At 39.3% G+C, this 23,563-nt stretch overlaps 1 protein-coding gene across 2 annotated transcripts in view; it reads left to right on the plus strand.

The window, feature by feature from the left end:
- The first annotated feature begins 10,693 nt into the window (after nucleotides 1-10,693).
- The window catches only part of LOC145978603 (endothelin-converting enzyme homolog), a 117,374-nt gene continuing 104,504 nt past the window's right edge, over nucleotides 10,694-23,563 (plus strand). Inside the window, exon 1 of one of the 2 annotated variants that reach the window (XM_083111321.1) lies at nucleotides 10,694-10,746. Coding sequence is in view for 1 of the 2 variants with exons in the window: in XM_083111320.1 (XP_082967446.1) it covers nucleotides 19,660-19,662 (3 nt within the window). In the remaining variant the exon portion in view is untranslated. Of the gene's footprint in view, nucleotides 10,747-19,417; nucleotides 19,663-23,563 lie in introns of those variants that run through there. The other variant, XM_083111320.1, reaches the window with a different exon arrangement.

The following is a 23,563-nucleotide window of genomic DNA, read 5'->3' on the forward strand; positions in this document are numbered from 1 at the left end:
AGAATTCACATCAAAGGAACATGCGACATGCTGCAAGAGACACTTGTCGCTTGAAAGCGAACACTTGGTAATCAATTGAACCTTTCGAACCGACGAAACACAGCAAGCTGCACATGTCACATGTTGCTTACGTGCCTCTCGGACTGTGCCATTTTCTCAATATCGTGCATCGTGTCGCCTCAGTTTGTTGTTCGCGAATGTGCAGCGAATACGTCACCCCCAACGAGCTATTTTCAGAGAGCCCAACTGGAGGCTTTTAACATATTTGAACCTCCAATTTGTTGATATAATAAAGTATCGATATGTACAATGTTTTAAGATTTAAACACAACATTCTTTTCGCTTTATCAAGTTTTTTGATGCAGTTATCGGCTGTAATTTGCCTTCAACATCGTGCAAAGAGGACGTGTTTTCGCCATTTAGGGCATGACTGCTTTTATTTTAAAAAGCCAACACATGGAGACACTTTAGTCCAAAATAGATCAGTCAACGTGGTAAAGTACTCTAGTGAATTATTTCTCAACTACCAGGCCATCGTATCAACTATACTGAGCTGCGAAAGGTTCTTATGAAATTGGTTGACAAATAACACAATCCTAATATCATATTTGAGTTGTGAGTCTTCTTTTTTTAAGACCATTTGATGCAGAAATAGACTAATCACGACTGGACCTACAGTCTAAAGTGCAACCCGCGCCACTATATGCCTCCACTGGGTATCGAACCTGGGATCACTTAATTACAAAGAGACGACGTTACCCGCTTCGTCATTCATATTTTTATATTTGTCAACAATCCTACACATAATCTAATTACGTATTATTAACTCTTTTTGATCATGCCAGAATTTATTTATCAATATTTAATATCATGGGTACATGTCAATTCATGCATAAAATCTTAAATACTGGAAATGTATTTACAAGGAAAATTCTTGGGCTAAGGGCATTGAATTAAAAAGATAAAATAAAAAGTTTAGGTCTTCGCTTTATCCAGGCTGGAAAGTATAGCGTATTCAGTTTGAGGTCAGTGCATATTATTTCTGTTTCTCATGCACAACATGCATCTCCCGAGTTTCAATAACTTGCACAAATTTTAAAATGCGATTTACATGTAACAATGTCTCTTGTTACATTTTTTCAGGTGACTAATAAACTGATTAATGCAATAAATTATATCAGTACCATCATGCGAATGGAGCAAAGAAACAAGTGTCGCGTGCACCTTGTCTCTTCAGTGTGAAACACTTGTGTCGCATGTCATGTGCCTCTTCGGTGTGAATTCTCCCGACAGTGAAAGTTCCACGACAAGTCAATGACATTAAGAAACACTAATTTTAAAAGCTATAGATTTGCGTACTCAGAATACTACTAACTTTTCATTTACAAAGGAACAAAACTGTCCATTGCGTCGCCACAGCTTCAAGAACCACTCAAAACAAGAAAGAGCACACAGATACAATAAACCACTCGACACCCAGACATGAACGTCTGCAGGATTTTTTCCAGGGAGGGTCAAGCAAGGTATTTTTTTCAGGGAGGGGGCAAGGGAATCATACTTTCCCCATATGTCAGTCTGAAATTATCATGTTTCATAAACGAATTTATAATAATTAACACAAATTACTGTGACTGTAATGAAATTATGTGTGAAATATATAATTTTTAGGTTGACATTAATTTTCCAGGGTGACCACCCCCCCCCCCCCTTTCCGGATGTCCATGCACGCAGATAAGACCAATGATGAACTTTTGCCTGGACATTCCCTGTCCCTTCACAGCACCTGTTTGCAGCAAGTGGCAATTAATAGTGGGCTGTTATTTATAGACCCCAAATCGCAGAAAGCACAATGAAGGAATAGGTTTTTGTAAGATAATCTTGATTGTATGAGGAATGTTAGAAAATGATAACTGTACATCCCTCACTAGGTGCATATTCATTTTTTCCTCTTCAAATATTAACGACTTTTTCTTATGACAAAAACACTGTTGTTTTGGGGGGAGGTGATCTCAAATGCAATAGTTTATTACACAAATAAATGGGAAGTGGACATATTGTATTCTGTTTAGCTTTATTTAAAATACACATTGTAATCTGCACATTAATAATGTGGTAATTTTAGAGGCAGTGCTAAACATTTTTAAAATATCCTAATTTGAAACAAGAAGACATTATATTCAAAGTCCTCCCTTCTGACACCAATCCAGCAAGAAATTTTACCTTGGTAAGAATTTTTCTTTCTCGTATGTGTGGTGCTGCTTGCCTTGTTATTTCATTGGATCTGTGGTCACCCTTATTGAAATATGGGCCGAAACTTGAAAATTTCTATTGTGAGCTTAGAATTTGAGTTGTTGTTTTAAGTCCACTTTATGCACATAGGCTAATCGGGATTGGACCTATAGTTTAAAGTGGGATCCGAACCACTTTTAAGCTTGGAGTTGGAGTTATTAAGGGATACCGCTCAGGGTGCATTTCACGAGCCTACGTTATGATTGTAAGTCCACTTTATGCACATACTGTAGGTTAATCGGAACTAGTACAGTTTAAAGTGAGATCTATGTGCCTCCACCGGGTGCAAGCATATGTTATTTTAGATTCTAAGGTATGTGTCTTGGGTTTGAATCCCAGCCTGGGCATAGGTGGTGTTTGTGAGTGTTCATACATCGATTTCATCATATTATCACTCATCCTCATCGCTGCGATTAGCCAAAAGTTGCAGAAAAAGTGACGCTGAATTTTTTAAAAAATGGAAGAGAGCCCCTTTACGCAGGGTGGTGGATTCACCAAGTAGGACAATGAAATAACATATACAGTGTGAAAACCTTTAATTGTTGTTTTAGTTTTATATATATATATATATAGGTAGGTTTGTATACCGTATCACATATTGGTACCGAATTGTTAGCGGTTTAAAATGTAAATATTATGTATGTTACCCGTGTCAAAAACATAGCCCCTTTTCTTGAGTTCAGTAAAAGTTCTTCATTCCAATATTTGAATAAATCCACACAACACAACACAATTATACTCTATCCCAGGAATCTGTGGAGCAAGACTGCACATAGCAGCAGACAAGGGGGGTGTAGTGGGCAGAGCGAAGCAGTACACGCTGCTGCGAAGGCTGGTAACTGTAGTCCCCCTCCATGCAATCCCGTTCCCTCTCGTTCATTGGTGGAGCCGTCTTGCATCACTACTTGCGCAGAGACTTGTTTTCTTTCGCTTCCTCCAAAAGCCGGGACAAGGTATACCGCTGGTGTACAATTTTCAAATCTTCAAAGCGAAAGTTGTTATGCAACCCACCAAGCTTTGGAGCTCTGCCAAATTGCATAACTGTCAGGTTGCTCGAGAAGAGAGAAATATTTATCTGCTTGCGATGTTCTCATGATTTGGATACATGTCGTCGCCCTTCTACCTCATGTAGCGTAATCGCAAGTAGAATCTATCGGACAATTAAATGTAGAGGTAAAAGGTAAAGTGCTCCCCTGTGGTTTGCACCACGCCATGAAGCTGTATAGGGGGTGTGGAGTTAGGCCTCACACTTCCTTGATCACGGCCGTAGGTGGGGGTGATGTGATCAGCACCACGCCCCTGGCCGCCTTTTCCCCCTGAGTTTCCTCCAGGTAACCACTTTATACGACGCTGGGTGGGCGATCCTCGCCGGAGATCGAACTCGGGTCTATCGCATGGTAGTCAGACGCCATAACGACTGAGCTGCCGCGGCTTCTTAAATGTAGAGGTTCTATATTTAGTAGTCTTAAATCCGAACATTGATTAGTTTCATAAAATTAGTTGTACGTACGTATTTACGAAGAAATTTTCTTGATCTTCATGGCTTAACCATTATCTTCTTCATATCGCTGAGTTAAAGTAGGGACTTGTTATCAAATATTAAGAAACAGGTTCAAGGGTAAGAACAGGGAGAGGGAGGAGAGAGGTACAACAGGAAACTACACAGCACCTCGTGAAAATGTTGCCACCCTATTCAATTAACATTGTTTTCGATGCGCAAAAAATAGATTTAGTACGAGGGGAAGTCAATATATAAGTCGCAAAATTAAATATCTTCGAATTGCTGCAATGTGAAATTGTTTTATGAATATCAGTCATTGCAATGATCCTTTCCACAAGTATCGGTGTAGGTGGCAGCACCACCGTGTTTATGCGGTGCTAGTAGTCACGTTGTTGTGTGGCGGTGAGTCATTCGAGTGTCAAGTGGGTAAGATGGCAGGTGTGTTAGCAGAGTGTACGCGTGGTGAGCAACGGGCAGTAATTCGATTTCTGTGGGCGCGGGGCAAATCTGCTGAGCAAGTGCACAAGGAAATGTTACCTGTTTACGAACAAATGTTTATCCAGGAAAGCCGTTTACAACTGGGTGGAACATTTCAATTGTGGTCGAACCAGCATCAGTGATACCATTCGTCCAGAGATGGAGTTCTTCGGTTGGGTGACAACAGTGCCAATACAACAGTGGCTCATATACGGTTCCTAGGTTGGGAACGACTGGAACATTCAGCCTACAGTCCGGATTTGGCACCATCCGAATTTCATCTCTTCGGCCCACTGAAGAATCACCTGGTTGGTCACCAGTTCCAGGATATGGAAGAGGTCCATCGGAAGGTTACCAGCTGGCTACGAAACCAACCAGAAACCTTCTTCGCTGCTGGCTTTGAGGGACTCGTGAAACGCTGGGACAAGTGCCCAAATGTTCATTGAGATAAGGTTGAAAAATAAACATTTTATCAGGTAACTAGTTCAACTTCTCTTTCTATTTCATTTTGCGACTTATATATTTACTTACCCTCGTATAACTTTTCTTTCTCCGCTGGCAGTACGAACTTAAGTAAAAGAGTGTCATCAAGTTTTCATTTTTTACTTAAATGGTTAATGCATAAGATTTTGTATTTGTCACATGATATATGCAGACAAATATAATATGTGCAGGGCGTTGGGAAAATCGGAAATGTCAAAATCTTTCTTGTTGAAGATATTTTATGTCGCTTTTCTAATTCTTGGATTAATCGTGACCATGTGGATGAATGATGAACTCATTAAATACCTGATGAGATAAACACAATGATACATCCATGCCTTAACGGAGGTTCGAACCTGAAACATCTGGAATCGTAGTGGTTTAAAACTGGTCACTCCCCCACGGAGCCTGGTGGTCAAAAACTGAAACACGTGGTCAATGTTTTGATGAAATGATATGGAGCTGCTTTACGAAACACGGAGATCTTTTGAGCTGTGCGGTCAGCTGGTATTTATTACAGTTGTCAACATAGTGGAAGTGAAAATAAAGATAAAGTATCATACATACATACTAAAGATATGAAGTTTTGGGCAGGTGTTTTTTGTTTCCCGCTGCCCCTCTTTCGAAGGGACCGTCCGTCAGTGGCGTTAGGTACGGCATGTCAAACAAGTCTACCTGTAAAATATTTTTAATAAAATTATCCTAAATAATATTCACGAAAATATTAAATATCATTTATACCACGTCCGACAGTGCAGTGGGCGACCATCAACATCAAGGACCGATGTCAACACAGAACACCGTGAGAGCGAGGAAACTTGCATGATTTCATCGAAAATTAGGTGAGGGAATGATTGAGGAAGAAATTAACATGGATAAAAAAAGTTCTCGGAAATAAGTTCCTCGTGTTTCTCCAAACATTGGTGAGAACTGGGTTCTCCATCACGATAATGCGCCATCTCATGCTGTACTTCAGTGCAGCTACAGCCTCCTTATTCGCCTGATCTAACCCTGCTAAAGAACACTTTTGATGTCTGCTGCAACAGAAGACATCAAAAGGATCGTAGCACACACCTTGAACAGCATAACGGATGACGAGTTTCAGATACGTCACCAGCGGCAGAAGCAGTCACTAGAACGGACTACTTCGCTACATTATAGTTTCTTAGAAATGTAATTGAAGTATTGATGGTATAATTAAAAATGTCAGCAGGAAATTTAGTGTTCATTAGGGCTCGGAAGTTGAAGACCTATAAATTGCCAAAAAAAGACCTATAAAAAGACCTAAACATATCAAAAAAAGGACGTATAAATGTAATCCAAATTAATTAACAACTTCAGTTTTAGCCTCGCCACCCACTCCTTCTGCGCGGCACCTCCTTATCTGACTTGAGATCTTTGCAGGCGCGTGCTGTCTGGTCGTATCCACCGCGTTGAAAGCTTCAAAACAAGAGAAAGTTGCCACTTACAGTGCGATCTTCCAGACAAGTTACGGTTAAATGACCTTGTACCGTACCTGCTTCAGTCGTCCAAAAATGTTTTTCTCTCGTTTCAGGGATGGTTCAAATATATTTCTATCTTTCTTTTTTTATTTCTTTACTACAGAAAGGATGTTTAAGAGGTGATGAACTGATGACGATTCGAATTGAGAATGGGCAGTAAAAAAAGTAGTCGAAAGAAGGTGAAGTTGCAAAAGAAAGCCGTTAAGACCTAAAAAAGGCTAAAAAAGGACCAATAAGCCCAAAAAAAAAGCGCCGAAAGAGGCAAAAAAGGACAAACAAAACCCACCTTTTTCTGGCCTACAATGACCCAAAATGAACATATATTATGTTGGGACTCGTCTTCGGACACAAGGAAAAAAAAGGATTTTTCCTCAACTTCCGGGCCCTAGTGATCATAAACCAGAGTTCAGTGGGTCGATGCAAGGGCAATGACAGTCATTTTTATCACATGTTAGATACAGCTGTTGTTGGAAACCGTATCGATTAACCGAGAACTCGGGCAATACTGTTACCATGGTATTACGTACGTTGTTCTAACTCGCGTTATGTTGCCGTGGCTGGAGCTGTGAGGGAAATTAGCATGTTCGCTTGTACCTTAATAGCTGCAGTTACAACTACCTTAAAAGTAAACAGTAATAACCCGTAACAGCCCTTGAGGGCCAGGGCCTGCCTACCGACTGCCAGCCTCATTCCCACTTGCATCCAACCAGTTACGGGTTGACGTGTGGTCAGCACGACGAATCCTCAGTCGTTGTAGGTTTTCCATATCCGGGTTACGCTAACCATTCGTAGCTTCCCAATTTTCTCACGATGGTGGGTGGCCGGCCACCGGTCCCACATACTGGGCGGGATCTCAGGAGGAAAGTTGTTACGCTTCCCCCAGGAGACTCGAGGCAGTGTGCGTCCCGTAGCCCGAGTCCAAAGCGTGACGCCTTAGGCTGCACGGCGTGGATCACCTTAAAAGCAACTACAAGTTATTTGAACAGTTGTAGTCTCAAGTCTGGAGACCGACCATCTCCCTGATGAATATCATCCACTTCAGACGAATGATGGAAGGGTGCTTTGGACGAACGTTACAGTCATTTCTTTCTTTTCTTCTTGTCAATTTCTTTTCATAATTTCTTTCCCGGGTTCAATACCCGATGGAAGTACATATTGCAGCACAGTAGTTCGGATCCCACTTTAAACTGTATGTCCAGTCCCGATTAGTCTTTCAGTGCATAAAGTGGACTTTAAAAAATCAAGTCCACCAAAACCATTCAGTACTTTCTTCATCATATCTTAATGGATAATAGGTGCATGGGCGTCCGGAAGGGGGGGCAAGGGGGGTCGTGCCCCCCCTGAAATATGAAAGTCAACCTAAAATTATATATATTTCACATATAATTTCATTTTAGCTGCAATAATGTGTGTTAATGATACATTCAAATTTAAGCAATGTATTTTGAGGGAACAACACTATTATTCGAGAAAATGTGCCTTGTTTGCCCCCCCCCCGAAGAAAAAATACCTTCCTTGCCTCTCCCTGGAAAAAATCCTGCGGACGTCCATGAATAGGTGATAAAATTTAAATCAGTAAACCAACCAACTATCCTTCTTATTTGTGTACTTACTTCTAAAGTTACTTATGACGTAAGGGGGTGACCTTTCCCAAAAGCACTCAAATGTCAATCTCCCTTCTACGTAGAACACACTGGACTACATTTTGCTGACTGGCGAGCCCCTGGCGTCTGGATTCACAGCCACTATAATCCTCTGTTGGACTCGCATTTCGTGTTTGTGATTGTCCCTTCATCCATCTCATTGCCATTCATCCTCATCTTCCCGATTAGCCTAAGGTGGCAGAAAAGCGAAGTAAAATAAATAAATCAATTCTAAACTTACTTATCGCAGCTCACTTACTTGCAACTTTAACGTCAGGCAGACGCCTGATCCAAATTACATTCAAGCTATAATATCAACATTTATTTAACAAAGCGAAATTGCATCTGCCTGCCAAGTTATTGTCAAGAACATATTGTGCACCTCTAAACTTTGCTTTCTGCCGACTCCCCCTCCCCTTTCTGTTGTTCGGATCAATCAATAAAACTTATTTCAGTAACGAATAATTGCTGCCAACTTCCAAGTGAACGATACCTGGAAAACATACTTTAATGAAATAGCAAGACCCTGAAATTATACATTACAAATAAAATGTAAATAAACTTGAGTACCGTTACGTCTACTAACCACTCCACCACGGAGCATTTATATTATTAATTCAAATTTTAATCAAGAAATACATTTAGTGGATCACGACATTTAAAGTGTTCTCACAATTATAAGGAACTGGAGTAGACCAGAACATTTAAAGTATCCATAGAGGGAAACTGGGTGGATCAAAACATACAAATTTCAGTTGGAAACTGAAGGAATTAGAATATTTTGAATATTCACACTATTTTAGAAGGAAATTGGAGTTGATCAGATGGATGATGTACACTTTTGGTAAGAAATTGAGTAGAACAAAACATAACCTGTGTGTGATATGACTATTTTTTACAATAGAAATTGCGTGAATTCTGACGGTAAAGAAAACATGTTGATGATATCAGAGGCGCAACCACGAATTTTTGTCATGGAGGGGGGGGGGCAAGTACCAGAATAAACGTACCAATAATAATAATTTTAATAATAATAATGTTAATAATAACCATGTTATTATTATAACATTATTGTTATTGTTATTGATTTACTTTAATTTACTTCGCTTTTGTGCCACTTTTGACTAATTTGCGTAGATGGGGAGGATATGATAAAATTGATAAATGGACACTCACAAACATCCATGCCCAAACCGGGATTCGAACCCGGAACCAACATAATAATAATAATAATTAGTAGTAGTAGTAGTATCAAAGACCCTCGTACCCTTGTAAATTATGAAAAAAGGGGGTAGAAGTTGATGCTAAAGCATTTGTGTTTGAACAAACGATTTGAATTATTTTTCTAATATGTTCAATTTGACATTAATAATGTAAAACAAGCACACAAACTATTTTTGAAAGACAGAAAATGCTTGATAAATGAATTCCAAATATAATTCTATTTTACATTAACATGTATAACTTTCATGCACGATATATCACACATATGCAACATGGAGCGACGTGGACAGTAAATTGTGTGCGTATTCAAAGTTTCTCTAATGCATATTATATACAACATACATTATTTAAATGCATTACACAACCAATTCATCCATCTCCCAATAAACCAACAGCATAAATTACATAAATTGTCTCTCAAATGTGCACGCTCCCTTTCCTCAAAACAATTATTCAAGCATTTAAGACAAAATCAATCAAAACAAGTCTTACTTCTCTGTCTGAGAATTTAAAATGCATTACAGAGAACAATGATAATGATAATTTTTGGATCCAATTTTTTTTCTAGACTGAAATTATTATTGATTTAATAGGGCGCAAATAATTTCACGGGACGCCAATGCATTCTCTCTTTTACAACTTTTGTGCCTCCCCGATGGGGTAGTGGTAACATTGTCACCTTGTGATCAAGGGGTCCCGGGTTCGATACCCGGTGGAGGCACATGGCACAGTGGTTCTGATCCCACTTTAAACTGTAGGTCCAGTCTCGATTAGCCTTTCTGTGCGTAAAGTGGACTTAAAACCACAAATTAATGAATCAATTTTACAGCTTATTTTCATTTAGATCGTTCGGCGCCCAGGGCCGACTCCCGCCGCCCCTAACTACGATCCTGAACCTGATAAGGTCAAGAAAAGGAGGTATTGCGAGCAAATCGAGCAAGAAAATTTTACGAATAGTGTTTTTATTTGCATAAAATTTGAAGTTGTGGGCGGTAATTGCTACCTGCAGGTATACTTGGGCGTCAATGTTTGCCACCCTTAGAACCCATTTCCAAGGTGGGGGTGAGGGTCCCTCCCCCTGTGGTTGCACCACTGGATGATATTGAAATGTGTCCTATACCGTTGCACATAAAAATAGAGAATTAGAAATAGATATCACGTCACCTATGAACACGGGATGAACCATGACATTTACCATGGTTGATTTATATAGTTCGTATACGATCCAAATCTACCTGTCTACCTCTCTGTGTAAACAAACGCTACCCTTGTCACGGTGCCAGTCGAAACAGGTTATTATCCTCTGGTTGCTGATAGTAAAAACGATTGCGTTCTTACACAGCGGTCATATTTTTGGAGGGGAGGGAGGAAGGTGCTAGGAAATATCTATTTATCGCCAGCTTTCAACTCTAGAGTTTCCTGATTTTATCTGGAGCACCGGCACATGGTAATGGAAGGCGTAGCTGCAAATAACCGGAAGTTCGGAGTACCTTCGCGTATGACGTGCGTGATGATGAAACACCCGCACGCACGTTAGATGAAAGCCATGCTTCCTCAGTCATTTGGAGTGTGTTCACCTGGTTGCATAACTTTCTGGAGATTTCTGCCTCAGTCCTAACCCCAAGCGGTGAGTCTCGAATTTTGCTATTATTTCAGATTTATTGATTGGTTTGGTTTATTTTATTTCCCTTTTCCGCAACTCTTGGCTAATTGCTAAGATGAGGATGAATAATGGTATGATGAAATTGATGGGACATTCACAAAAGACACCTATTCCCAGGCCGACATACGAACCCGGAATCACTCCGCCACACAGGTCTCGGAAACAGGTGCCACTCAGTGAAAAGCTGATTTGTAGGCCAAGTCCCTCTAACTAACTAACTCTCTAGTCTTCTTAAACCCGAAGGTTCATGGCTGCAGCAACACAGGCCTTCCATCTGTCCCTATCTTGAGCAAGATCTAACAGTTGGGCTGAAAAGTTCGTAGGCTGACTCATAGATGGCGTTACTATAATTAAATCCATGTGATTTTTACTTAGTACGAACCTTCAAAGATACGTGTATAAATTTCACAGCTGCCGGATAATTAGTTCGTGAGATATAGCATTGTGAGTGAAGCAGCTTTTGTTATTGTGAAAAAATGGATAAAAAAGAATTTCGTGTGTTAATGAAGCATTGCTTTTTGGCGAAAAAAAATTCTGTTGAAGCCAAGGCTTGGCTTGATAAACATTATTCGGACTCTGCACCAGGAAAATCAACCGTTGAGAAGTGGTTTGCTAAATTTAAACGAGGCGAAATGAGCATCGAAGACGATGCACGCAGTGGACGCCCCAAAGAGGCTGTTACCGATGAAAACATCAAAAAAGTCCACAAAATAATTTTAAATGATCGTAAAGTGAAGTTGATCGAGATAGCTGAGATTATTACATAGCGTTGTTGGAGCGTTTAAAGGATGAAATCACGAAAAAACGGCCCCATTTGAAGAAGAAAAAAGTGCTGTTTCATCAAGACAATGCACCGTGTCACAAATCAATGAAAACGATGGCAAAATTATATGAATTAGACTACGAATTGCTTCCCCATCCACCATATTCTCCAGATCTGGCCCCCAGTGACTTTTTCCTGTTTGCAGACCTTAAAAGAATGCTCGCTGGAAAGAAATTTAGCACTGATGAAGAGGTAATCGCCGAAACTGAGGCCTATTTTGAGGCTAGAGAGAAATCGTACTATAAAAATGGCATCGAAAAATTGTATGACCGCTATAATCGTTGTATCGCCCTCAAAGGCAACTATATTGAATAATAAAATCGAATTTTGTCAAAAAAATATTTTTTACTATGTTAGCCTACGAACTTTTCAGCCCAACTGTTATATACTCTTTTCCATCTCTACCGATTTCCTTTAGGTCCATCGACGTTGGCCCTCCATCTTCGTCTTGGCCTTCCTATAGGTCTCTTACCATCATGTTTCCCAACAAGAATCCTGTGAACTTCTCTTTCCTCTCCCATTCGTGCCACATGGCCTGCCCACCTAAGTCTTCTTGATTTAATTATTCTAATAATATCTGGACATGAATACAAATTATGTAGTTCTAAATTATGTAACCTTCTCCACTCACCTGTCTCCTCATCCCTTTTAGGTCCAAAGATTTTCCTAAGGATCTTATTTTCAAATACTCTCAATTTATGTTCCTCTTTCAATGTAAGGGACCAAGTTTCACACCCATATAATACTACAGGCAAAATTACTGTTTTGTATATTTTAACTTTTAGTTTCTTAGATATTAAACGAGAAGACAATAGTTTATGAAGGGAAAAGTAACATGCATTTCCTGAATTAAGCCTGCTTTTTATTTCCTCTTTAATATAATTTTCATTTGTTAATATTACTCCTAAGTATTTGAATTTGGAAACTGGTTCAAACGAGTTGTTATCAATAATTAGATTTTGATTATTACCTAACACTTGGTTTTGGTCTGTAAGCAAATATTTAGTTTTAACCACAGAGGTTAGATTAAAACAGAACGCTTTACTTTTGTTAACATGGTGTTATATTTTTAGCTCTGATTGCTACACCGACGAGATTAACGACTAATGAAATAATGCGCTGTATTAAGATTAATAATAATTAATATTAAAATATTTACATCAAAAACATGCCGCACAATTGATTTGATTTTCATTTAGGATGTCAAGCCCACCTTATACCGTTACGTTAATGAGGGGAAACATAAAAGACGAAGCTATGAAAGAAAAAGAATGACCACAATAAGAGAACCCGAATCTCTGTCAGAGATCCACAGGACACGATAAATAATATGAATCAAACCAGTGGCGAAGCGTGACATTTTTACGTAGTCATCGCAAGATTTGCCAAACGTCAGGGTTGATCTTTCAACGGAGGGGGAGGGGGCACAATACTATTTCTCTGCGATAAACGCTAAGGTCACTGTCAATTCAATGTAAAAGCTCCTACCACAGACCTTACGACTACAAGAGACACATAAATCTATCCAATACGACGATGCAACGTCCCCCGGTTGTACACCAGTCATCACAAAGTTAGTCCGCTACTCCTTTAGTCGGGAACATGAGAATGTGCAAATCATCAGGGCTTACTGGGTAGAAAAGAAACACAACACTGTTCTCAAAGTTAAAACGCAGTTTTATAATCGCGTATATTTCATAATCACTTACCAGTAAAACACTAGAACATTCAATACTAACGTTGGGCAATTCCCTCACATATAGCGAAAGTCAAAGAACATAATTAATTGCTTACTTTCAACTTATCGGCAAGAAGAAAACTCGGAAACCCAAAATCTATACTTGAATTCCCTCCGTTTCCAAGTTCTTATTATTCTTCACCTTCGCCTGTTTTTCAATCTCAGTCTGTCGTCAGGTGAGAAACATTCAGGTTGGTTCACTTCCTCTGCTGAGATGAGAAAGTGACGTCAACACGAACAGATTTTGACGTATTTATAAACATATATAAAAGTTCCAACTACAACTGTATCAATCTAACTATAATTGTCTGTGACAACTTGCACATTATTTGAAGTACCAAACATTTAAAAAATCTTAACTTCTTACAAATATAAAACCTTAAACTCTCAGGTTCGTTACAACGAGAATTATTAAATATGATGGAAACTGAAATGCAATCACCTCAATTGTCGCGTTTAAAGGTAAGAAGAACCTTTATGGTTCGCCGTCAATTGTTGTTTTGATAATGAAAAGCATATTCATATCGTTCAATGTGTGCTTTTCCTCTTAACAAATGGAAATAGCAGACATTCGAGTGGTGTGCCCAGGATTTTCGAAGGGGTTACGTGTACTTTTTAGTAGTCATTCCGGAAGTCCTATTTTTGCCATCTTTTCCTGCTTTTTTTTTCAAGGAATATTGAGCCTAAGCAGAATTATGATCCTCACCACCCCTCCTTGAGCACGCCACTGGACACTCGGAAGAATCTTGATGACTCCAGACAAACCCTGCCGTGGCTGTAAACATGGGGATGCGGGCTGAAAAAAGGGCCTGTTATGACCCAGACCTTCAAGAGTGGGGGTCTGCCTGTTCGGAAGCGTTCGGTTGTTCTCGGCACCGGCCGAGACCAGAGAGATTCGCACCATTCTGCGATGAACTGGGACGACGAACACCATTGCTTTCAATAGGAAACTTGGCGGGAGGGTTCGGCGCGAGGGATAGTACTGGGGCCTCATTTCGATGCGCTAAGATTAACGAATCTCTTGCGTATTTCGAGCTGTTTCATGCTGTCGCTTGACTTATTTCGCACAAATATGCGAGTATTCTGAATTATTATTTTTACTGCTTCTCTAAAATCAACCAAATAAAAAGGTAAAAACGAGAACCACAAGGCGAAGGCAACATACATCTAAGCACCTCGCGGAAACAACGCATCTCCATGTAGCTTATATGAATGCTATATGTATTATTAAAGAGTATTAACAATTTAGTTCACACTGAAAAGGAAAATGTGGTGAAATATATACAAAATTAAACGAACCGGAATGGTCCGTTGCCACTTGTGACGAGACGGAACGGGAAGGTTCAGGAAAATCACGAACCGGAACGCCTTTCCGGTCCTTTCCAGTCCATTTCGAGCCCTGCATTAATGGCTTTCAAAAATTCGGATATCAAAACTAACTTGGTAAATGAGAGCAACTTAAGCTGCGTTTTAGCTATATTTTGTGGCAAGCATTCACAGGGGTGCCCAAGGCCATGTCATAATGCCCATAAAGTACTATTTAATTACAACAGCGTTTCCACTACTATCCTATTACTGAACTTCACTTTTTTTTAGTTATACTGAATACTTCCCTTGCTCTGTCTCCTTTAAATTCTCCCTTTTCTTCATCTAACGGTTTAAATATGGTGCACCTAGTATCAAAAGTGGCTTGGAACCAGCTAAAGTAAATTGATAACTAAGGTTTGATTTAATTTGTTATTTAGCGTCGCTTTTCTTCAACTTTTGGCTAATCGCGACGATGAGAATGAGTGATGATATAATGAAATTGATGAAGGAACACTCACAAAGAACACCCATGTCCAGGCCGGGATTCGAAGCCTGGTCCCCTTGCATGTTCCCAAGGTATCAACTTTTTTTTTACATATATTTTAGAAAAATATATGCAAATGGAATTTCATATTTTTTCATATTTCAAAACTTTGATGGCGCGGTTCGCACCATTACCTCACCTGTGAGGCACCCCTGAGTATTCATGAAACATTGATTGGAACAACACAAGCCGTCAAGCCTTGTAACGTGTCTTTCCAAATGCGTGTTCCTCGAGCAGTTTATGAGAATAACACTCAAGTATGCAATTGATTAAAATAAACGACTGAGTCGTTCATGATTCTTTTGTGTCATACAACAAAAGTACCACTTGCCTCTTTCATTTCTAGGCTATAATGGAATCGCATGCAGACGCACACACGCTAGTTTCTTCGAAGCAATGTGGGAACAACTTCCGCATACAAACTATTTCTAAATTGCAACTACTGTTTATGACTAAACTATATGCAATTATCAAATAAACTAAGTTTCTTTCTGACGCATTCATTGACAACAAGGTTGCCATATTTTGGAAGTGAAAAAAAGAACATCTTACTTGTTTTAACTTTCAGCAAAAATATAAATGAATTAACACATATCTTTCATTTCCATATCAATATGTTAGCTTGTGCTTTGTTACAACTTTGAAATAGATCATATTTAGGTATCTTTGATAAAATTTCTCACAAAAAGTTCTTAAAACACGATTTAGGACAGTGTCTAATCGCTTAGTATTTCGAAAACAGCTCTACTTGTAAGTTAATCTGTGAACATATGTTTGGTTAAAGCAAACTTTGACAACATTTTTGTTCGATACTGATTAACAGGATCCATTATTCAGCGTGCCAACGTTTTCTGAATTCTGGCTCCTTCAGGAAAAAGTGCAAAATATTACCAAACGTTAGATGGGCCTCATTTGACAGACACACATTATTTATCTTGGATTGATTTGGCTCTGCTCTGACCATGCTGTGACCCAGATCTCATTACTTGAGTTCACCATATTGAACCCAATAACATTGACATTTCGTAACCTCTACGTTTTTCTAGTTTCCAAGGAATGCAAATCAATAAAGTACCCATTATTGGAGTTTTCTTTAATGACCTGAACATTCATGTCGTCTTTTATGTAAATAATTGATATCGATGGGTAACAAAGATTGCAGGTTGGAACTGGTTTATCACAGCGACGACGCCAAACAAGGGGAGTCCACCTCCGCTCCAAAGGATAAGAATTACTATTTGGTAACCAAAGTTTCGCTGCGGAGAAACCAGACATGAATTACCGTAATTGTTTAATAATAGGACACCAGTGCTTGAGATTCAGAAACTTAGCCTGATTTTTCCAAACTTTCCCGGACCTCATGAACCCATGTCAACAGTTTTGTTGGTTTTAACCATTAATATAAAATGAATTATAGGAATTTGAAATTTGAATTTAAAATTTTGGGTGCGTCACCACTTAGGCTATTTTGCACCCGTCACTTTGTACGGGGTCCAGCCCCTTACCGTAACTAAAATAACATAACTGTAATGTCGTGTCGTAACTAAAATATTAAAATAATAAAATTTTCTGACCGATTAAAAGCTGAGGCTGTTAAGAGGCACTCAGCACACACAAGGACAAAGCACAGGACAACACACAGAGTTATACTGGCCATAAAGCCAGTCGCCAGAGCCTCGTTCGTCTGCAAAATGCAGTCCAGGGTGTACTACGTGGAAGTGATGTTGACATTTGGTGTACTACGTGGAAGGTCACCCCTTACACCCCATGAATTATAGGAGTTTTCACTAACTAAATCAATATTAGCATTGAAGAGTGACTAGTTCATGCTACTTACGAAGAGTTAATATGATAGGCACTAACATTTTGGGAGTAACGAATTTTCTGCCCCCCACCCACCAGATATTCCTGTGAATAGTGTGTTAGTGTTAGAAGACCTAAATACTCGTACACATTGACAGTAGTTAGGTATGAAAATAAATATGAACAAGGAATGGTTATTGAGGAGAAACAAGGGAATTATCGAGAGAATTCGAGGTCAAAGTATTGAACAAGTTTACAGATTCAGATAACTTCATATACATGAGCAAGAAGAAGTGTTTTGTGGACCTTTGAATAAAGGACTAAGGAAGAGAAATGTAGCGTTGCATGGTGCAGAAAACTCGACGCTAAGAAGACGTTAGGAAAAGCGGCAGCAGTTTCTAATATGTGGCTTTGGAGAAGAATGGAGCGATTGAAATGGACAGACAAATTAAGAAACGAAACTGTGTTGAAAAGGATTGAATGCTGAAAGCGATCAAGAAGGGAAAAATAAACTGGTTGGAACATTGGCTAAGAAGGAAATGTCTGTTAAAAGTTGGAATGGTTGATGGGGAAATAGTCGATAGAGAAAGATATCGGCCGATAGACGATATCAAACTAAATGGTCCTACGCTGACATGAAACGTAAAGCTCAACATAAAGCCTGGATGTTGAAGTGAAAACCAATCAAGGCAGAGAACGGTGAATAATAAATATAGTTTTCTAACATAGTAACATCTCCAACAAGCCCAGACATTCGAACTGTAAGTCTCGGTCCCGTATCTAATTTACAGACGTCTGTCTCGTCTCAACAAGGCTGGAAAGATTTGGTCTCGGTAAACACATTAATTGTAGCAATTTTCATTATCCTCAAAAATGCTACGGTAGCATCGGGAACATACTAACTAACTAACTAATTAGGAAGCAGACAGTAATTAAAGAGTTCAAATGCTACACCACGACTGTAATTGGAGGTAGATGGCTGAGCGTCGTATTGATCGTACCACAACTACTGTTCAGCAGTGATTGTTCCTTTTACAACGTAACATACACAAAGTAGTGCATTGTCTGCCTTTTTGTGGGTAAGTAAAGCTATCGACCACTTAGGATTCATGGTATCTGTGACCCAGTGTAGAGAATGAAGCTTTACTTACCTCTTAACATACAGCTACAATTGCCTCAAATTTGCTTAGAGCTTGGACTCAACATATATCAAGGTTACTTCAACCAATACGCATACAAAATTCATATTCCGAATTGACCTTCAAATCTTCAATTGATTTTTCTAGAATAAGACAATACGCAAAATTTTGATTCACTTAATGTACAAAGTATCAACAATGCAATATATAATGTTTATAAAGGAATGGTTTTGAGCCTCAAAACATGAGAGAATTTTATTGCTCCTCTTTATTCTAATCGTGACGATGAGGATGAATAGAGAGTAGATGAGAACACCCACATGAAGAGAAGAAACTCGAACCCGGAGCTTAAAGGGGTCGAGATTTTGAGTGGACACCGAGATCAAGAGCTTTATTGTAATTTAGTTTATTTTACTTTGGGCTAACCGCGTAGATGAGGATGAATGATGCAATTGATGAAGAAAAACTCACAAAGAACACCTATTCCCAGGCCGGGATTCAAATTCGGGACACCTGGCGTCATAGGGCGCTGTGCTAGCCCCTCCGCCACGAAAGTGAGACCAAACGACTCGAAATGTTCGCGACCAAGAAAATTATTATGCTTATCCAAGAAGGAGATTCAAAGGAGCTAGGAATGACAAAATATACATAAAATGCTTAGATTTTTCGAAACGGGAATTAGGCGAAAGTTAATATGGAAAGGCGAAATTCCCGTTTTGTCTAAAATGGCGGACAGCTGTCAAATTTGATAATCACGTGCCGATAAGCCATTGCAGGTGGAACGGGATTCGGAGAAACATGAGGGATAATAAACCATTATAACTTCCAACGAGCCTATCTACAGTGGAAAGTGGAAGAAATTTCGATTTTATCACTAACTAAAGAAAGGGAATATTAATGTTGTTTCTGTACAACAATGGCGTGTGACGTTTATTAACAAAGAGACACAATGTTCCAGTGTCATTAAGCTTCATTTGTGAGTTCCAAGTTAAAGTACATGAACGGAAGTTCCACTTCTGTAGAGATTTCAATTACTCGATCCAAGCTGACGGATTGCCTTGTAACGATGCACATTAACCTACAAAGTGCGCCAGCACGTGTCCTTGTGGCATAATGGACACAAAATGTCGAACATAAAATGGGGCATATTTATCGAAAATGTGGTTTGAGAGGGGGAGGGGAAGAAACACATGTGGCAATTCGTTATTGATCTGTGAACGACTTGGTTTTCTTTTTCCCTGTAAGGTAGTTGGTACACAAACTGACGCACAACTGTGGTTGTTAGAATTGAGCGAGTGGGCGACAGTGTTCATTCCGGTATGACGTACGAAGGAGAATGCAGATGTCTGTGACTGCCCCTCCGCGGGTATGTTTTGCTTTCCGGTTTCGGGAATCGATGCCGTGTTCTCCGGTTTCGTTAGATCTCGCGGTTTCTCGTCAAGAATGTCATCTGATTGCGGGGTCTGAAGGAAAATCCGCGTGAGGAAATAACCCAGTTCTTCAGTGCTTCGACACTCGGAATATGGTATGCAATTGTTTATAAGTTTTTGCATGTTTTTGCCCTCTCTTTCTCTAACTGTGTCTACACGTAATCAGTTTCCAATTTATAAGTTTCAATAGATTAATGTATACAGATTTATTACCACGAGTGAAAATCAAACTCATGGATCAATGGAACAAATGGTGCAAGGAACAATTTAAGGTTGCGGGTAATAAATATACATAGCAGACTTTACTACAAAAGACCCATGATTCATTTTATAAACACTCACACGGCAGGTCGTCCGTACACCAGCTCATCTAGCAAAGATACATATCAAAACCCAAGAAAATTGCAAATATGATAATGGAAATCCTGATGCACAACATTTATTTCTTGAATGTCCCATTTTTTCAAATCAACAAATCACACTCTATAAAGGTTTTCAACGTTTAAAAATGTCATTTCCTATATCTCTCTTCTCTTCTTTCAGAATTATATCCTCCATTAATATGGCTTCTCTATGCATATGCTCGAAAATGTAAGCTTGAATTATGACTTTTATATAACGGCATATGTTACTGGTGAACTAGAGTGACTAATTTCAGAAGGAAAACATTAATACAAATTCAATAGCAGAAACGATGTCCAAAGTCGACAGTTTTTTTTGTAGACAGGGTCATGATAAAGAAGAAGAAGAAGAATTACAATTTTTAAGGTCCATTGTCTTGTTCCGTTTGGACAATAGACACTCAGGCCGAATTTCCCAATGGGCCGCATAGGCACGGGCGTAGAGCGGCACTTTGGTAGGGGCGAAACGATTGTTTGTTTTAAATTTATAAGGAATACCTAATTCTCGGATTGCCTCTCTCTGGACACACAAATGGAATGACTTAATGTAGTTGTATTGTAAATATAAGTTAACGAAGAATATTTCTTAAGAGAGAAAGGCTAGCAAGGCTCGGAACTAGTTTACTAATTTGTTGTTTTAATTATCGACGTTGTTGTTTTTTGTTGTTCAGTATTGTGCTGAGCCGGGTCGGTGATTGCGGCAAGAACGTGGAGCCTGCCGCTTGCTTTTGAAAGACAACACCGACTTGGGTGCGTTCCATGGCTGCCGGCATTAGCAGCATATCAAAAGCACGTGATTAGCGTTGAATTGTTCAGAATTAAACTGTCGGCGCAAGCATTATTAAAGGGGTTTCGCATTGTACTATTCTACTGTTAGTTGCTCGCGTCTCGCGTGTGTCAGTGTCCGACGTTCGTTTGTTGGGGTAAGTTTAAAACGTCATTACGCTCATTATGAGTGATCAAAGAGTAAGACTCAGTGGGTCACAATACAAAAAGAGAAAAGCGGAGAAAGATGAAAAGCACAGGAAGCATTTCTGAAGAAGGTTCCGAAAATGAATTATTTTTTATACAGAAATGTAATCAGGTAAAAAATTAGGAAAGTGCCGTTGATGAGCCCAGTGTGTGTTCTGTCCTATCACTTAAATGAAGTAGGAGGCGTATTTTTAAAGTAAGAACCGTTTTGAAATTCCGCCGCTGCAGCGCTGCGGTCGGTGTCCCGTGCATGCGCACTGTGTACCTACATCTGTTGGCAAGCCACAGACGCCATTGCGGCAACAATCGATCGTGTATATATTTGCTTTTGCGTATTTAAAATGCCTCCGCCGATTGAGAATCCCGCCGACTGTGAAATACGCGCTGTTATTCGTTTTCTTAGTGCTAAAGGCGTGAAAGCAGTTGAAATTCACCGTCAGATTTGTGAAGTGTAAGGACAAAACATTATGAGTGATGGAATGGTACGCAAATGGCTAAGAGCTTTCAAAGATGGCCGAAAGAATGTTCATGACGAGGAACGGAGTGGGCGACCCTCAGTGATCACTGCCGATTTGCTGCAGAAAGTCGACGAAAAAGTGAAAGACAACAGACGCTTCACGATTTCTTCGTTATCAGAGGAGTTCCCTGAAGTTTCAAGAAGTTTTATCTACGAAATTGTTACCGAACGCTTGAACTGTCGAAAATTGTGCTCACGATGGGTACGAAAAATGTTAACTGAGGCGCACAAAAGCAAACGTTTAGGTAGCGCCTTGACTTTTCTTGTCAAGATCTCATCGCATCATTTGGCTCGGAACAATTTCAACATCCTCCATACAGCCCCGATCTAGCGCCCAGTGACTACCACGTGTTTCTGCAACTCAAGAAGCATCTCTGAGGTCAGCGCCACGATGACGACGATAGCCTCAAAACGGCCGTGTTGCAGTGGCTGTCAACTCAGGCGGCAAACTTCTATGACGACGGAATACAAAAGCTTGTTGTTCGATATGATAAGTGCCTTAATATTGGTGACAATTATGTGGAAAAGTAGATAAAAGTGTGGTCTTTCATGTAACAGTAACATTGTTACAAAAAGTTTACTTGTTTTTTGTACATATCAAAACGGTACTTACTTAAAAAATACGCCTCGTAAAAATGAAAGTCTTCTCTGAAAAACAAGGTAAATGTTAAAATGAAATTGATATAATTTATGTCATATCGCTTTGTTACGTTTTTTGTATGTAACTATCATTTAATTAATATTGCATGCCGTTAATAGTAAAAATAGTAATACAGAAAATAATTATTTTTTTCATTCTTGATAAATGGTATGGGGGCGGCAGAGCTTGTTTGGCCTAGGGGCGGCAAAGAGGTAAATCCGGTCCTGCGGACACATTTAAAGTGGGATACGAACCACTGAAATGGTGCCATCGCCGCAGATCAAACCTGGAAACCCTTGATTACAAGGCAACAGCATTACCACTACGTCAACGGACACACTCAAACACATGAAGGGTAGATTATTGACTGTCTCTGGGGAATGGGTGGATTAAAAGGCCAGGGTCGGGAGGAGATTGAAACTTAATGATAATTTGTCAATTCTAGGCTGTTCTGGAAAAAGGATTTATATATGTTTATTCTTTTAATAGCAAACATTACAGACTTGATATACACATTGGGTGATTTAGGGTTTGGATAGTTATGCACTAAAAGAAATCAAAATATGCATGCAAATATGCACTAAAAAGGTGTAAAATATGCACTTTAAAAGCCAGTTTAATTTATAAATGCTGTATATTACAAACTATGAAAGATTACATGCCTGGCAATGAATATGCATTATTCTGAATGCTCATTCGCTACACAGTTTTTTTTCTATTAATATGGTTCTGCGTTAAATGAAATACAATACATTACAGACCAAGATCATGATTGCATTTGATAACAACATGATGTCCGAAATCTTCGAACTTGAAACTCCTGTTTTCAGCTAGAATAGTCTTATATTCAGAAAACACACATTCCACTTCGCAAGATACAAGTGGACTTTGTTAGGGCAACAAAATCAGACACATGAAATTCCAGATCATCCACACGCTGTCCATTTGTATGCAGAATTTTGCAAACTTTCACCATTGTTGCATACCCACTGTTATTTGTCAATACTGCATCCAATTTCTGTACACACACAGGATCTTCAACCTGGGCAAGGGCCTCCTTAACGTCTTCTATAATTTTGATGCTTGTTTGAAGTTGTTGAAAGAAGAAAGACAGAGAAAAGATAAAGAGAAGAGAAGAGAAGAGAAGCGAGAATAAAAATAAATACAGTATATGCTCGGTGTTGGTCGTGGGTACAAAAATATGCACAACATCAACTTATTTTCATAAAATATGCACCTGCATATGAAATATGAATTTTTAGTTAAAAATCCTTAAATATGCATTTTGCATATGCAATATACAGGTGTGAGGTGCCTGTCTCCCTCTTTTTTAAACTGTTAACTGAAATATTAATAGACAAGAGGAAAGGACAAATGCCCTTGCAACACGAGCATGGCTGTACTTGTCCCAGGGCAAGAGAGTAATTTGCGCTCTGTGCCTCAACCTGTGATGATATTTTGGACTC

Source organism: Lepisma saccharinum, chromosome 25 (assembly GCF_977018435.1).
Source record: "Lepisma saccharinum chromosome 25, izLepSacc3.1, whole genome shotgun sequence".
In the NCBI taxonomy this organism is placed as follows: Eukaryota; Metazoa; Arthropoda; class Insecta; order Zygentoma; family Lepismatidae; genus Lepisma; species Lepisma saccharinum.